This window comes from Rousettus aegyptiacus, unplaced genomic scaffold (assembly GCF_014176215.1).
Source record: "Rousettus aegyptiacus isolate mRouAeg1 unplaced genomic scaffold, mRouAeg1.p scaffold_m13_p_8, whole genome shotgun sequence".
Classification (NCBI taxonomy): Eukaryota; Metazoa; Chordata; class Mammalia; order Chiroptera; family Pteropodidae; genus Rousettus; species Rousettus aegyptiacus.
Genome location: NW_023416311.1, coordinates 69,147,019 through 69,164,621, shown reverse-complemented (window position 1 = coordinate 69,164,621; position 17,603 = coordinate 69,147,019). Strand labels below are relative to the sequence as shown.

Genomic DNA, 17,603 nt, shown 5'->3' with positions numbered 1-17,603 from the left:
AAAAAAATACTAATACTCCATAAGCTCTTCTAGAAAAGAAGGAAGGATGGAACACTTCCCAACTCAGTCGATGAGGCTAGTATCCCCTTGATACCAAACCAGACAAACAGAAGATTATAAGTCATTATAAATGTAAAAGTCCTCAACAAAATACTAGCAAACTGTATTCAATATATAAAAAAGATTATATGGCATGACCAAGTAGGACTTATGCTAGGAATGAAAGGTTGGTTTAGTATCCAAAAATCAATTAATGTAATATACCATATTAATAGAATAAAGGACAAAAAACACATGGTCATCTCAATAGATACAGAAGAGGCACATTTGTCAAAATCCTACACTCATTCATGCTATAAAAGCTGGAAATAGAAGGGAACATTTACAACATAATAGAGGAATCTATAAAAACCTATATTAATTATCATACTTTATGGTAGAAGACTAAACACGTTCCTCCTAAAATCAGGAATAAGGCAAGGATGTTCAGTCTCACCTTTTCTATTCAACATAGTCCTGAAAGTTCTAGCCAAAGCAGTCAGGCAATTAAAAGAAACAAAGTCATCTAGATTGGAAAGGAAAACTAAAGCTATCTCTTTACAGGTTACATGATATTATGCATAGAACATAGAAAATTCTAAGGAATTTCAAAAAGAGTGCAACATTTGTACCCTGAAAATTACAAAAAATTGCTACGAGAAATTGAAGATCTAAAAAATGGAGAGGTATTCCATGTTCAAGGATGAGATGACTCAATATTTTTAAGAAGGCTAGTCTCCCCAAATTGATCTATAGATTCAACATAATCAAAATTCCACAGGCTTTTTTTCCCTGCAGAAATTAACAAGCAAATCCTGAAATTTATATGGAAATGTAAAACACCTACAATAGCCAAAACAGTTTTGAAAAAGAGCAAACATGGAGCCGTTTGACTTTCTTATTTCAAAATTTACTATAAAGCTACAGTATCAAGACAGTGTGGTACTGCCATAAGGCTAAACATACCGAACAAATGAGCAGAATTAAGAGTCTAGAAATAAATTTCATCAGTTACTGATTTTTGACGGAAGTACTAAGGCAAAAGGGTAGTCTGTTCAGCAAATGATGCTTGAACAACTGGATATCTACATGCGAAAAAAGATGAACTTAGACCTTTGCCTCATCCCATACACAAAAAAATTAACTCAAAATAGACTTAAATGTAAGAACTAAAGCAATAAACCATTTAGAAAATAGGAGAAAATCTTTGAGACCTTTGGTTAGGCAAACATTTCTTAGACACAATACCAAAATCATAGTCAATAAAGGAAATTAGATCTCATCAAATACCAAATATTTGCACTTAAAAAGATAAGCAACAACAACAACAAAAAAAAGATAAACAACATATTAGGGTAAAATTAAAGGACTTATATATAGAATATACAAAGAATTCTTATAACTCATTATTAAGCAGTCATCCCAAGTCAAAAATTGGCAAAAGATATAAGTAGACATTTCACTAAAGGATAGCTCATAAGCACGTGAAAGATATTTAACATCATTAGTCATTTGGGAAATGCAAATTAAAACTAAAATGAAATTCCATTCACACTATTATAGCCTAGAATGGCTATAATAAATAAGACAGACAATAACAAATTTTGGCAAAGATGTAGAAAATTGGAACTCTCACATATTGCTGGTGTACACAAATGTTCATTGTAGCATTTTTCATAAAAGCCAAAAGTAAAAAGAATCCAAATGTCCATCAACCTGATGAATGGATAGATATTATGTTATGGGATGGTAGGTGATTTTCTAAAAGTTATTTTCTACATTTTCTTTGATGACTAAAATTAAATTTAAAAAATACTTTTAAAGCAGAAGTGAAGGAGGTGACCGATGATGACCCATCTGACTAAGTAAGGCCTTGGATATACCCCAGAGGATCCTGCCTGGGACACATTGTTATTTTCTGAGTACAGATCTCTACTCATCTAAGAGTTTGTACTGTGCTAATTACTGCTTCACAACAATCCTGTGAATTAGGTAACAATAAATTCATTTTACCCATAGGAAGACTAAGATATAGAAAGATTAATTTTAGGGTCACCCAGCTAGAAGTAGTGGAACTGTTTTGAATTCAATCATGCTGATTCTAGTAGGTTATGCTACAGTAATGTTGTCCTTCAGATATTTTTCTTATGAGTATTTTATTTGCTTACATAGGGGTCCAGATTTTATGAAAATGAGCTCAAGAAAGAAAAGCAGGTCAATCAACGAATTGAAAATATGATGCAACAAAAAGCTCAAATTACCAGCCAGCAGCTAAGGAAAGCACAATTACAGGTATTAATTCAATTGCTAAATAAAATGGAAACTGATAGTTAAAATGCATCATGGTAATGTCATAACTGAATACAAGGTGAAATGTAAATGTTCACTATCTTGTAAAGCATAAAAATTTAACAAATACATGCATAACAAATATACATCGTCACCTTCATTATACAGAGGAGTCAATAGAGCCTTAAGTACAAGTACCTTGCCTATCTTCATATGACAAGTACTTGGCAGAGTAGGATTTAACTCAAAGCTTACGTTATTATTATTATATACATACTTTGCAGCTAGAAAGGCCATAGCTATGATTAAAGTGACATGTGTTCTGTAATGCTGATTTTGCAAAAATGATTTGGAGAGGAACATATTAACTAATTAGATTAAAAAGGAATTTTAAAACACAGTTGTGTTATAGTAAAACAAAAAGTCACATAAATGGTAGAATGCCTAATATGCATGAAATTTTAAGATAAAACATAGACTTCTAAAAATTGGGGGACTTTTGGTTTCTCCAGAACCTTTGGGGAGTAAATACTTAGAATTTTCTCTGGTTTTAAAAGTTATTTCAGGAGACAAGTTTGAGAAGAACCAAGCTGCAGGGGACCATGTGGTAGATTGAGAACTCAAATTAGTCAAGATTCTAGTAAAACAAAAGTTCAATTTTAAAGATAGTTTTATTTACCGTCTATCAAAATCTGATTCAATTTAACAAAGCATTTTAGGCTACCAAATGATGATAAAATTATAATATTAATCCGATATGCTACAAAATTCTTCATGTGATAGAGTTGAGATCATAAATTTTATGTTATCTTTACCAAATTATAATGTGTCATTTTTTTTATATATATGCTTTCTCAGAGGACAAGCTAATTTTTATCTTCTCTGTTAAATGATCTCCCTTCATGACAAAAGATGATTTGCCTATCAAATCATCATTTTTCATGCTTCATAACATTCCACTGTATAGCGGCATCATATTTTATCTACCTTACCCCATCTTGGCTCCAGTTTTTTGTTTTATATACAACATTGTGACAGTCATTCTTATTTATATATATTTGCACTCTTGTCCTGTTATTTTCACCAACAATAGTACCATTTTACATTTTCATTGTAAGAGTGCTGGTTTCCTCACATACTTATTTAAAACTAGATTTTATCAATTTTATCAGTCTTTTAGTTTCTGCTGATACAGTGTCCAAAATATTATATCAGCGTTGTTTTAATTTACACTTCTTTGATTATGATAGAGAAAAATTGTCTTTTCACACATTAGTTAGCCATTGATATTTTCTTTTTGTGGGGATTTCCTCTTTCATTCTGTTTGTTAGGATATAGACTACATAGCTGGCACAAGAGACCCAAATATATAATGGTTCAAATAATATACTAATTTCTTTCTCACATATAGGTAAATAGTCCCAGCGGGTTGGGTTGTTCTGATCACCACAATAACCTAGAGATCTAGATTCTGTATTGTGTTGTTCCATAATCTCATGGTGTTATTCTTACTGGGAATGACAAAACTAGATGACCTCCAATCCATATTCAAGCCTTTAGTAAGGAAGAAAGAATGAGGGGAAAAAATTAAAGGCAAGTAATTTGCTATTAAACAAGTGAAAAAGAAGTTGCACACATTGCTTCAGCTTACGTTCTTTTGGCAAGAATTTAAATTTCATTGGTCACACTTAACTGCAAGAGAAGCTGTAAAATATATTCTCCAGCTGAGTGGCCATGTGCCCAACTAAAAATCTATTTCTATGGAAGGAAGATAGAATGGATTTGGGGATTCAACTAGCAGTCCAAAGCAATATCCTTTGACCACATTTCTGAAGAATTTCGTATTTTATATATTAAGGATTTTTTTCCTCTGCCAGTTGTTGTAAATATTTTTCCAGTATGATGTTTGTCTTTTAACTTTGCAGGTTTTATTTTTCTTATACAGTTTTAAATATTTATGTAAACAAATCCAACAGTATTTAAATTTTTTTTTCTTGGCTTTGGTATTGTGCATAGGTAGAGGTTATTCCTCACACACACACACAAAAACCTATATATTTTTTAGTATGTTTATAGATTTTGTTATACTCAAATCTTTAGTCTCTTTGGAATTTGTTTTGATGTAAGGTATGAAATATTTTTTTCTTAAATGGTATTATATTTTCCCTAAATGGTGTTATTTCTCCTAAATAATGATTCATTTGTCCCAACACCATTTATTGAATCAAGTGTCCTTTCTCCACTGAATTAGAGGCACGTTCATATACTAAACTCTCGTTGTACTTAGATTCATTTCTGGACTCTCTCTTCTAATCAATTGAACCTTGTCCTATATTAGTACCATGCAATTTTAATTATTGCATGATAATAATATAGTTTAATATCCTCCTTCACTACTCTTTAAATTTTTTTTTTGTTTTTCTTATGCCTTTTTTCAAATAAATTTAAGCATCATTTATTTCATCAAGTAAAAAAAAATCCTTTCTGTCCACAATAACGTTGTTTTTAAGTTGATACTAATCCTTAGGCAAGTTACTTTCTGGACAGCTTTTTTTTTGTTTTATTGATCTATAGCCTACATATCTTTAAGTTTTAAAGATATAATACCTGTGAGTTGTACAATATGACAGTACGACTTTTTGCTATTCAAGCTAGTTTTAAAGCTCATATTCTCAAATATGCTAATAATCTAGAAAAATAGAATATACCTTATATTATGTGATAGAACTTCAGATTTGTTACAGTTCTAGTGACTGTTTCATGGGAGATTCTCTGGCATATTTTGCAAGGGGAATGGCAGGAAATATGTTTTATGTTGATTCTTAAATTGTTTTGTTTGTTGAGCTTTCTTTAAAAGAAGTTGTATGAATGGGAGGGGATTGAGGAAGTCCCAAAGAGTTTAGAAGTTCTGTGAGAACAGAGAGGTTTTTATGAGAAATGTGTTTCTTTAGAGTCATAAAATTTCCACATAGCAGATTTTATTGTGTGTGATAAGACAGGATGAACTATTGCCAGTCAAGCTGAGGTAATGTAATCTCTGAGGGCATGGACTCCGTGATATTTATCCAGAACCTCCCTAAATATTCCCCACCCTATCCCGTCCGCATTAGACTTCTTAAAGACACATTTTTGTAGCTGCCAAAACATATTATAGTATGGGTTCATAAATTCAATAGACAAACATTTATGTTATATTAAATGGCAACTACACAGCAAAGCATTTTGACCATTTTAACAATTGATTTTATGAACGCAGATTTATTCAACAATTTTTAGGGTAATACTAATTAAGAAAATGAATAACAATATTTCTGAAATAGTCTCCTAGATGCAATTGAAAAAGAGGCTTTTTTAAAAAGTAAATAAGACATGATATGGATATAAAATATACCATTAGAGTTTCGTTTGAGCTAATTTCAATGATAAAGACTTTTTCAAATCTATTTTAGGGAAGCATCATAAAATAATGGAAAAGAGCACAGACTTTGTAGTAACCTGGTTCCCAGGTCTAGTTTTAACATTTATCAGCTGTATGACTTAGGGCAAATTACTTAATCTTATTGAGCTATAGTTCCTCATCTATACAATAGAAATAATAATCCTTATCTCAGAATTATTTTGACCATTAAATGAGTTAACATAAAAAGCACTTAATGTGTGTCATGTATCAGTAAATGTCACTTCTAGTTTTAAAATTATAGGTAATATCATTAAGACCTTACCATATCCCTAGATAAGTGCTCTACATGGATATCTCTTTTAATTCTTTCAACTTTTTGAGGCTGGTTTGGTCTCACTTTACAAATAAGGAAAGTGAGAGTGGGAGGATAGTTACACTATCATGTAATTATTAGTGGCAGAACTGAGATCAATACAAAGCCATTATTCTTAACCGCTGTGACATACTGGTTCCGAACTGTAGTAACATACATGTTAGAGACTCAGATCAGAACTCAAAAGATATTTGGAAGGAAAAATGGAAGAAAACAAAACATGAATGAAGATTTCAGGAGAAGAAACTTGAAAAAAGCAGTGATGGTGGGCATTTGGTAGATGTTGAAAGAAGAGAGTTCAGACAAGGAGGTACTAATGAGAGATAGTAAAGGAAAATGGAATATATGAGTCATTTAATGGGGACATTTCCTTTTGGCAACTGTACATTTGCTTTAAGCACAGAAAAGCCAATAGATTGCTGAAGAAACTGCCATAGCTTTAATATATGAGTCTAAGGAGAATTTTTCCTGTTTGGTTTGCTTGCTATGTACTATCTTTTTTCTTTCCATTGGTTCTGGGTTAAGATATTTCAGATGCTGCTCTCTTATTCTCAGTTGACTCATATCGTAGACATATTTTCTGGATTAATATAGAGTAGCTTTTAAACCTCTGTTTTTATTAGTTTCCATGATTTGCTTATATCTTTTTTATGTCAGAATGCTATTCTCTAGTTTAAAATTGAACTTGAACAAATTGTTTTATATCTGGATGATAAATTGGAGTAACGTTGAAAAGTTCCACATATTAAGTGTGGTGTCTCGCTGTATAAGATCAGCCTCAAAATTTTTCTACAAATACTACTCTTTTATACACACACACACACACACACACACACACACATAAACACTTATATGTATATGATTTTATATATATAATTCCTTTTCTCTCCTCCCTTTCTCTCTTATGAGGAAAGACTAAAGGCAGATAAATTATTTTCCCTCCTTATCTAAGATAAAGTTTCTTCTTAGGTATGAAATGTATGATTTAATATCTTATATAAGTGCTTAGTTAAGAACAGGGAAACAAGGCAGAAGAACAGACTGAAGAAGGCACAGAGCACCCCACGTCATTCAGTGAGTTGTAGCCTAAATAGGAGCAGACCCTCTAGAGAGTCTTAACTGTGGCTGCTGGAGACAAATATGAGTGTGACTGTTTCTAAGGGAGAAATTGCAATCTACCTTCAGCTAGTGGGCAGCCAGTATCAATATAATGCTAAGAAAGAATGCCAGGAAAAAGAGTTCTGCAGAATAGAAGGAAGGTTGAAGTCCAGTGAGGGGAAATGCTATATTATACCCCTGAACTCTCCACCTTTGAGGAGACCTGCTATGGGGATCTCCACGTGACGGAAATTGCTTACCTATTTCTGTTTGTCTTCCCCTCAATTTTTGACTGCTTTTCTATGCAGCTATCTACTGATCCTTTTAGTAATAGATTTCATTTATTGAACTTGTACCATGTGCAGGTCACTCTTCCATATTCTTTATGTATTCCGTCTCATTCAGTAGCTTTCTTCTCTCTTTTCTCATGATTTTACTGGTCTTACTGACTTCTCTATATGTTATGTAGATCCAAAAGGTCACACAGCCACCCCAAGCTGGAGGGAAATTGAGAAAGTGCATATTTAGCTTTTTCAACCTCTATAGTAGAGGCCGCTAAAAAGGAGCCTTGGGAATGGGTATGTCTGCTACATAAACCCTTTTTTTGTTGCCCTACTTTGCTTATTTGTATGCCTTTTCATTTATCTTTCTTATCACTCCAAATCTTTCTAAAGAAATACAAAAATTTTTTAAATTAAAATTCTTTACTATTATATTTAACATATGTATTGACATATTTATTGAAATTTCATGAAAGATAAATTGCAACTTAAATTTTCAATTTCAATTTGTATAGACTAACAGTTATCAGATTTTAGCCTTATAAAAGCAGTTATGCAGAGGGAATGTTTACACATACTTTGGTATGTTCAGTTATATAGTACTCTTTAGCATAAATATCATATACTGAAGAGATATAATCTTTTATTGTTCATTTCCTTTGTTACTCTTTTAAGACAATATTATGAGTCTGATAGTGTATTTTACCTAAACTGCAGCTTTTAGTTATAGTTAAGTTGTTCTCCCAATTTATAAAGCAGTAGAATCATTTGATGTAAGCAGTTGGAATAGCTTGTTCACTCAATAAATATTTATTAAGTACCTGTTATGTGCTTGTGGGTATTGAGAAATCTAAGAATTGGTAGGAAACAGACTGTCTATGTTTGTGAAAGTAAAAGCAATTCCCAACCTAAATAAATAGCAAGCAAATAAAAATAGATAGATGGGTGGGCAGATAGATGGACAAAGACAGAGATACCTACTAAAAGCAAGATTAATGTTATGATTAGTAGTGTTGCAATAATATGTTGTCGAAAGTAAGTTCACTTTTTTAAAATTTAAGGCTGACAGATTTGCAATGGAATTAGAACAGAACCGGGATCTGAACAATACCATAGTACATGTTGACATGGATGCTTTCTATGCAGCTGTAGAAACGAGGGACAATCCAGAACTGAAGGATAAACCCATTGCTGTAGGATCATCAAGTATGTTGGTAAGTAGGTAAAGATTAAAGACAAAAAGGAAATTTCATAACATATTCAAGTAAGCTTTACTGGTTTATGAAGAGGGAAGACTTTATTGAAATCAACCAGTTTATGGAGAATTTTTCTGGTTGTTTTATGTGTTCAATTACTAAATCCTTTCAACATCACTTTGCTCATGATTCTGTAATTTGAGCAGAGTATATAATGGGGATGGCAAATCTCTACTTGGGGTTGACTTCACTATCATGCCTGGCACTTTGCCTCACCGAGATGGCTATAAGCCAGCTTTCCCTTCTCCTCATGGTACATCATTACTTAGTAATCTAACCCAAGATCTTTACATGGTTGCTGTATCCCAAAAATGCAAAGGCAGAGGCCGCAGACTTTGTGATGCCTAGGTTTCATGACTCACATAATGTCACTCTCTCATATTCTTTTGGTCAAAGCATGTCACAAAGCAAGTCACTTGGCATGGGGAACTAGAACCCATCTTTTGATAGGAGGAACTGTAAAATATTGTGGCTATGATTCACAATCTACCACAAAACTAAAAGTTAAAGGAAGTCATATCTAAAATGTTGTTTCTACACTATTAAAGATCCAGCTTATATCAATTTCATTAAACTAACTTATATTTAAAGCATTGGTCTAGTGCTGTCTGCGTTTTCTTTTCCAGAATACTGACCAAGGATTAGCATGGTTTTGAGTACTATCAAGATTTTTAAATGCCATTCGAAAACCATTAATAGCAAATTGATATTATTATTCTGAAATAATTATTCCATTTGATAGATTCTGTTTTGCATTTTTTTGACTTTTTACTTGAGATTTCAAACAAAGATTTCATTCGTGATAAAAATTTTTATGTGGTACTGTGGTCTGCCACATTGATATAGACTTGTTAGGTATCAACAGGATTTAATAAGTAATATTCTCGTTTTTACTCCCGATTTTTAGTTCCATGTCCTAGTTAAAATGTTTTCACTAAAAAAAAGATATTCAAGCCTTAAGAAGAAAACTTTATTTTTTAAAGTTCTTTTAAGCTTTTATCACTTCAGTTTGGAGACGTGATTTTGCTAACCATATATGAGACCTTTGATTTTTATTCTAGATGAAAAATTTCTAAAATCCCAAATACAGCAAATTCCAAATCTATACTATTATACCATAATACCACTTTCTATACTATTACTAAACTCTTACTTTGAAGTAGTATCACCCACTATCATCTAAACTTTGATATGTATGTAGTACTATATTATGGGTGTGCCTTAAAACCAGTAAAGTTTAGTGACTGGAAATGTTGAGAACTTTTTATTAGCACAGTCTTGCTTATTCCCTAGTGTCACATTATAAATATGAGGACAGCAGTGAGAGAGGACATTTTTTTATCCTACCATGGCAGGATAAAATCAAAGCTTGATTTGAGAAAGTGACCTATAAAAGAAATGTCCTTGAGTTGAAAATGCACATCAGTAATGTGTTTCTTGTGAATGCATGGATCAATATGTTCATTTAGGTTTCTATATTTTTTCCTATGTGGTCCATTTTCTTTCAGTCTACTTCAAATTACCATGCAAGGAGGTTTGGAGTTCGTGCAGCCATGCCAGGATTTATTGCTAAAAGACTCTGCCCACAACTTATTATAATACCCCCAAACTTTGACAAATATAGAGCTGTGAGTAGAGAGGTAAGTCTGATGTCTCACCCCTACTCTGAGCCTTTCACTGACCTCCTGTCACCTACAAAGTTAAGTCCAAACGCCTTTGCACATCAGAATTTGGCTTTAGCTTATTTCTTTACTCTCACCTCCTACCACTTCTTCAGTTTATAAATTGAATACTGAGTTGTAGATGGTATCCAGTTCTTTACTTTTCCACATGTTTTTCCATCTGCTTAGAAAACTCTCTCCCTAGAAAATGTTGAATTACCCTAATTATAACCTAAATTAACTTTAGCTATTTTTTTCTTAATGTGCAATATAAGTTTTCTGAAATCACCTGATATTTATAGTTTACAGAATCTACTCAAGTCATTAATTTCAACCTCTCTCTGAAACATTTTTTTATGAATTTTTAAACAGTAATGAAATTCACTTATTTTGAGTAGGTGCTTTCCTTGGCCCAAAGTCTAGTAATGATGCTTACGAGCATTTAATATCCAAGAGACTGGTAATCAAAGAAAAAAGAGAACAATCTATTGCTTAGAAAAAAGACCTCTAATGTATAAAGTTTTGATTATTTAACAAAATTGCCTACTGTCATATATAAAAAACTGCCATTTTCTCTATTTTTGATAACATCTAGACTATCAAACCAGTGGCGGGACTTTTAGACTACTGTGGTAAAATGCATTTTGTTAAAAACTACTGTTTCTGAATTGAAGCACTTAAAAAACTATGGCCTACTAATCAAAAACACTCACAAATATAGTGGACAATTTGGTGAAGGACAGAGGGGAGAGGAGTTGGCAGGCTGGGAGAATGGGGTGAAGGGTTAAAGGAGTATAAATTAGTAGTTGATAGTTGGTCACAGGGATGGGGAGCATGGCAGAGGGAATGCAATTAGCATTAATATGATGGCTAGGTGGAGGGCCAGAGGAGGGAGGGAGCAATTGGGGGGAATTGTTTTATGAACTATATAGATGACTAACCAATGTAGTGTATACTTGAAACTAATTTAGATAGATAGATAGATAGATAGATAGATAGATAGATAGATAGATAAATGGCCTAGCACTTACTACCATTTAGTCATGAAAATGGTCTTTAGGTTCACTCTTCTTATTTGTATTCCACCTCATTTCCCCTAGAAATGAAACTTCTCCAAATTAAAATGATAAAAAATTTTTAAGTTAAAAAATTTTTTTGAACTTTTTTCAAAAAGTCTGTGGAAACAAGTGCTTTTGTGCCCACAGTGGGGAGCACATTCACGTTTGATTACTGCTTATCCATTTTACTATATTCCTAATTAGAGATGAAATGCTGACCTTAAATATTATAGATTTTTAATATGTTTAAAAATCCTTCAAAGCCTTTGTAAGAAAGAATTTTTTTAAGTCCTACTTTGATTGAGTAAAACTTTGGACAGTATGACAATGAGAACTAAATTATTTTAATTATCTTTAGTTATTTACTTAAGTTGGAGAATTTTTTCTTCAAATTTGAATAGTATCTAACTAGTTTACTTACAGATAAAAATGGATTTTTAAAGTATAAGTCAACTGCAGCACAAATTCACTGACTATAAGTACATTAATATTGGTGGCTTGGTTTAAAAGTATAAAGAAAAGCTATTTTTATTTAATCCAAAAGAATGGGATAGCTTTACCTTTTCTTGAAGCCTAAGTACTTGATTTGTACTGGAACAGGTCTATTCTTATTCTTAAAGCAGTATGCTATCTATAAAGAAAGTTAGTGAGTACTTCTCATTCAGAGTAATCTCAGTTGGCTGCCAAGTACACTTTCCAGAGTTTCATTTTCACTAGAAAGGTTCTATTTGAGGATATTATAAAAATGGTTTCTTCTACAAGAACAAAGCTAATTAAGGTACTCTCTGAGCAAAGCTTGGCCAAGTTTTATGTTACCATTTTCTAAAATTACCTTTGACTCAGCTGTTCATAATTATATTAAGCTAAAAAGCTTTCTTTTTATAAATCATCAAAAAAGGTTTTCTCATGATACAGCAGACAGCTTTTACATACTAGATGGAACCATAACATAATTTAGCAGCTGTATTTTTCTAATATACATATTATTTTGGCAACCATTTCCTCTAATTTCAGCTAATACTTCAGTGGTTAAAAATTTTCAGTTACATATAATACAACTATCTTATATAAAAGGCATTTCTGGAATCATACAGAGATTCCAATCTCTTTATATATTTCTTATATCCCAAGCTGCAACTCCAGACTGTTCCCCATCATTTAATACAGTCATAGACACAACAGATTTTGTCATCTTTTCCATTATAAATCCTGAAACTTGAGCTTTGTTTTTCTGAATGGATACATGCACTAATGTGTATATTGAATGTTTTATGTGCATATTATAATTGATTGAAATAGAAGAACTTTCTAAAGCAAGATAGTACTTTTATGTAAGATTATGTCTTTTAAAAATAGGATTCTCTTGTGCTCATTTCCACTTTTGATCAACTACTTAATATCACATTGCTCAGCTATTTTTTTCTGCACCTGCCAGAATGATATTGTCTAAGATTTATTGGAATAACTTACTTTGTCTAGATATAGGTGGCTAAATACAGGTTATATCAAATAAAGCTATTTCATGGTCTTCTGCTTTCATGATCTATTATAATGTAAAACAGAATTTGGACAAATTTGTCCTGGCAGTAAATTATTTATTCTCTAAATCCATGAGCTATTGATTACAGAATCGTTACCACAGTTTCAAAGTAAGAATATTAATGTTTATCTGCTGTATGTGACAGATTTTGCTATGGCAGCAAAATTTAAAACATTTTGTTCCTTTTGAAGGTTAAGGAAATACTTGCTGATTATGATCCTAATTTTATGGCCATGAGTCTTGATGAAGCCTACTTGAATATAACAAAGCACTTACAGGAAAGACAAAATTGGCCTGAGGACAAAAGAAAGTATTTTATCAAAACAGAAGAGTCTGTAGAAAACGGTAAGCAGTTTATTAGAACAATCAAACTAAAAAATAAACAAACAAACAAAACCCTTTGAATTAACCTAGTTAACTTACTAGCATGCTTAGATGTTAGAACTAGCTAAACTTTTATTATGAAAAATTATTAAAAATGAAAAATCAGAAGGTTAAAATGTGCCAGTGTATTTTCTGAATATCATTTTTAAACCAAATCTGGACTTTAAGAATATGCAGAAAAGTTTATAAAACACATTATAGTAATATAGGCTCTACTGAATAGTTAAAATACACATGTTTTTATCCAGAGAAAATCTAACTTTATTTTTTAAATTATAGATGACAAACATGTTAAAACATTTTAGCATAGATGTCATATAACCACATAATGTGCATAAATGTACAGAAAATACTTAAATAAATAGACATAAATGATCAATAATAAAAAGAAAAAGTGTGTGCAAAGTCTCTGAGTAAAGTGATTTTATTGCAGTTCTTTTCCTAAGATCTAACTAACAAAGGGTTGGAATGCATTGAATCTGAGGATGTCATCTGTTTAAGGTGGCCTTTTCTTGAAGTTGTTAATAGAAAATAGATTTTTAAAATATTTGTTTCAAACATCAAAATATTGGGTGAGTTTTTTCCTTCATTTCCCGAATTAACGACTCCCCAACTCCTTTCTTTGCCTTAGACCTTATTTTGATTCTTTTATATACAATGAAATAGAAGTTTCATGACCCTAAGGGTTTTTTCCAGTGGTCCATTTTTTACCTGTCCAAAATGATCCCAAGAAATGTGTAGATATTATGCATACTGCTTACAACCCTCTGTCAAAGTATGATTATTTCCATTGCCTGAGCTGTCCTGGACCCCTTAGCAAAGTTCATCGGGATGGAAAGGTAGAAACAGAGGGTTCGCTCACAACCCACAGCCACATTTCATGTTTACAACTCATTGACTGCTTCAGAGGCCACAGGCAGTGGTGGGGAAACCTGTTTGTAGCTTTCCCTGAAGCAAAAATGGTGGATTCTCAGTGGCATAAAATTCTCTCACATTCTTTGGGTCTCAAATCTTTGGAGCAAGTTTAAATGTAGCCATCAAATCACAACTTCATTACCTTCTTTACAGTTTTATGGGGTAGGTCTCTTTATTAGAAACACTAAACAATAAACAAGCATAATTTCTGGACACAGAGGCTTGGAGCAAAAGGTTTTCTTTCCTTAGTTTAACGTTATTGTTTGGGTAAGTGGCACATAAAGCCAAATGTCACTTTCTTAAAATTTCACTGTGTTAGCTCCTTACTTTTCACAAGAGAAAGGAATGGGAGTAATATTAAATGGTTATGTGGAATCATCTCCTGAGGGCCTCTTATAAAAATTACTTTCACAATATGTTTTAAAAAATTACGTTGGAATTAAGGTAAATGTTTTCATTCTCTACCTGTGTTCTTTTTATTTATTATATGTCCAAACTCACTATGAGGGTATTTAATATCTATTGCTTTTAACATTTTTATGAACTTTCATATATTTCATATTCTTAAGCAATTTAAATAGTTTAACATTTTTTTTTCATGTATAAATCTCTGTGGGCTGTATTTTCATGCATATTTGATTGCACATTATGCAATGGGAAGCTGTCAACAGTGAGTTGAAGCCATGGCAGGTGATTAATACATCTTCCTCTAAAATCCAAGACATTTTTCTGCTGTGCGCCCTTTTCTAAAAGGTGCGGTCTTTGGCAAAGTATTGCTAACTGTTATATCTATACACAATAAAAATATGTTTATTTTGCCGTGTAAATCCAAATGGTAAGTGCCAAGGAATGCATGAAACAGAAATACTGTACACTTTTTAGCATTTACCATACATATGGGTGCTTGCCACATAGTGTTTCAGATTATAAGAAACCTTAGTTTTATACTCTGATCTCCTCAGTTATGGGGATTATGAAGATATTTCTCTCAGAGAGCAAATAAGAAACCACTTCAGCATTTAGTTGCATAGCCAGGCTTCACAGAGACATAGACAGACTGAAAAGGTAACAATGCCAAAAGGTAACAAAACCTGAAGGCAGCATGCTCTGCTTCCTACTATAGTGTTCTACTATCAGAGTGACTCACCTGAGGGCAGGGTGATAGAACTATGAGGAACATAAACATGGCAAAAGGAACTGCAGAAGGGTTTTATGATTGTGACAGATACCTTACTTGGTCTGCAGTTTTTTGTCAGGTCTCTTTATGTTGACTTCTACCCATTCAGATGGGGAAAAGGAAAATACCATTTCAAGTGTGCCACAGTCATAATGCCCTCTGAATTGCTTTGCATTTTAAAACCAGAACATTGCAATGAAAGGAGCAGAAGCACATAAATAATAGCTAATGTTTCAGTTCAAAATAAGGTTTATTTTGTAAGTGTCCTGGAAAATCAGTTTTTGGAAAACATCTGTCTGTAACTTAAGCCATATTGTATACTTTAAAACTTAAAACTATCGGGGGTTGTCACCTTATTTATATCTTTAAAAAAATTTTTTCTCAAAAGCTAAATTTATTTTTAAAGTAATATGCATTCATATGTGTCTTGAAACAAGAAATTTAAGTTTTACTTCTGCATTTACTTTAATTGTGGAAACATTTCTGTGTGATCAAATTATGAAATGGGATCAAATGCTCTGTTGTTATCTTAGTTATAAATACATTAAAACTGCATTTTCCCTCCATTAAATCCAAAAAGTAAAGTTTTTAATGGATTTGTTCATAAGGACATTTTTAGTATCAATATAGATTTAAGTGTATCTTGGAGTCCATTTATGAAAAATGCAAAAAAAAATGAAATAATAACCATATTGATATTTGTAATCTCTTTTTTAATAATAACCATTTATAGCCTATTAATAAAAAGGCTTCTTTCCCTTAACCTTGGACTATGGTTAATCTGATCAGACCTTAAGAATTTACATATTTGTAAAAGTATAACTTCTATAAGTAATTTATATTTATTTCAAATTGTAAAGATACTTTATAAACAAGCAAGTAAAATTAAATTCATCATTTGGAAGAAGGAAATTTAATTTCTTTTTAAAACCAAACATTTTTCAGGCATTTAGTCTACATTGCTTAATGTCTGTTTCCCTTACTCTTAAATTCTAATTAAGATTTTTTTTTCCTCTCCAGAGATGAATAAAGGTAAAAAAAGCTTTAATTTTTTTTAAAGAAAAATATAATTATCTAAACCCAATTCTGAGTTTCAGTTAATATAGGTACAAAAATTAGTTTTATCTTAGGATATTTATTTTTTAAATGTATACTATCAAAATGGATAATAGGTTTAAGAAAAACTTAAAATCAATTTTTTTAACAGTTACAAAATATAAATAATAATATTTCTGATCTTGGTTCTTAAAAACAAAACTAAACTAGATATTTTTTGTTTTTAGGAAGAATGTAATGAAACCTAATTTATGAAATACATACTTATTAAAATGAGGGTGAATTACTGTTCCTGTTTATAATTTAGATAACCCAGGAAAGGAAGTTAATAAACTGAGTGAGCATGAACGATCTATCTCTCCACTGCTTTTTGAAGACAGTCCTCCTGATTTGCAGACCCCAGGAAATACTTCTCAAGGGAACACTGAAGAACAAAATAATCCTCAAATACTCCAAAACTCAGTTGTTTTTGGTACATCAGCTGAGGAAGTGGTAAAGGAAATTCGTTTCAGAATCGAGCAAAAAACAACACTGACAGCCAGTGCAGGTACTTAACAAGATATTAATGACTACAATAATTATAATTTTCAGATTGGCTAATTCAAGTATAATATTAGTAGTTTCTCATTATGAAGTATATAGTACCATGCTACTTAATCATTTTTTGATTCAACTCCTAACAACTTTATCTATTTAGAATACCTAGAACCTACTACAGGTAAGCCAGAAGTAAGCCAAAAAGCCTGAACCCAGGGAAAAAACTATCATAAATCTCATATAGCTTTCCTCTTTTAACAATAAAATGTATTTTAATTGGTTTTGGGTAGACTGCATCCTATCCAAGATTACAGTGCAGGAGAGACCCCAGATGGCCACAAGGTAGTACATAGGAGAAACACCAGTTTGGAACATAACAATCTAGGACCATCAGGTGAAGGGAAAAATTGCTTTTCATATGTCAATAACTCGTGAGAATAGCACTAAGTCTTAGCCTAGAAACTGACATTGGTCATGAGGACCCTAAATTATCTTATAAAAGCTATATTATTGTAAAATTATTCTTTCTATTTATATCA

The 17,603-nt window shown here is 31.9% G+C and overlaps 1 protein-coding gene across 4 annotated transcripts in view; it reads left to right on the top strand.

Annotated features, from left to right (window-relative positions):
* Positions 1–17,603, top strand: part of POLK (DNA polymerase kappa) — a 58,084-nt gene that overhangs the window by 25,547 nt on the left and 14,934 nt on the right. The window contains exons 3-7 of one of the 4 annotated variants that reach the window (XM_016137140.2): positions 2,212–2,331; positions 8,542–8,694; positions 10,245–10,376; positions 13,187–13,340; positions 16,835–17,074. In XM_016137140.2, coding sequence (XP_015992626.2) covers positions 2,212–2,331; positions 8,542–8,694; positions 10,245–10,376; positions 13,187–13,340; positions 16,835–17,074 — 799 coding nt within the window. Of the gene's footprint in view, positions 1–2,211; positions 2,332–8,541; positions 8,695–10,244; positions 10,377–13,186; positions 13,341–16,834; positions 17,075–17,603 lie in introns of those variants that run through there. The other 3 variants (XM_036226018.1, XM_036226016.1, XM_036226017.1) reach the window with 3 other exon arrangements.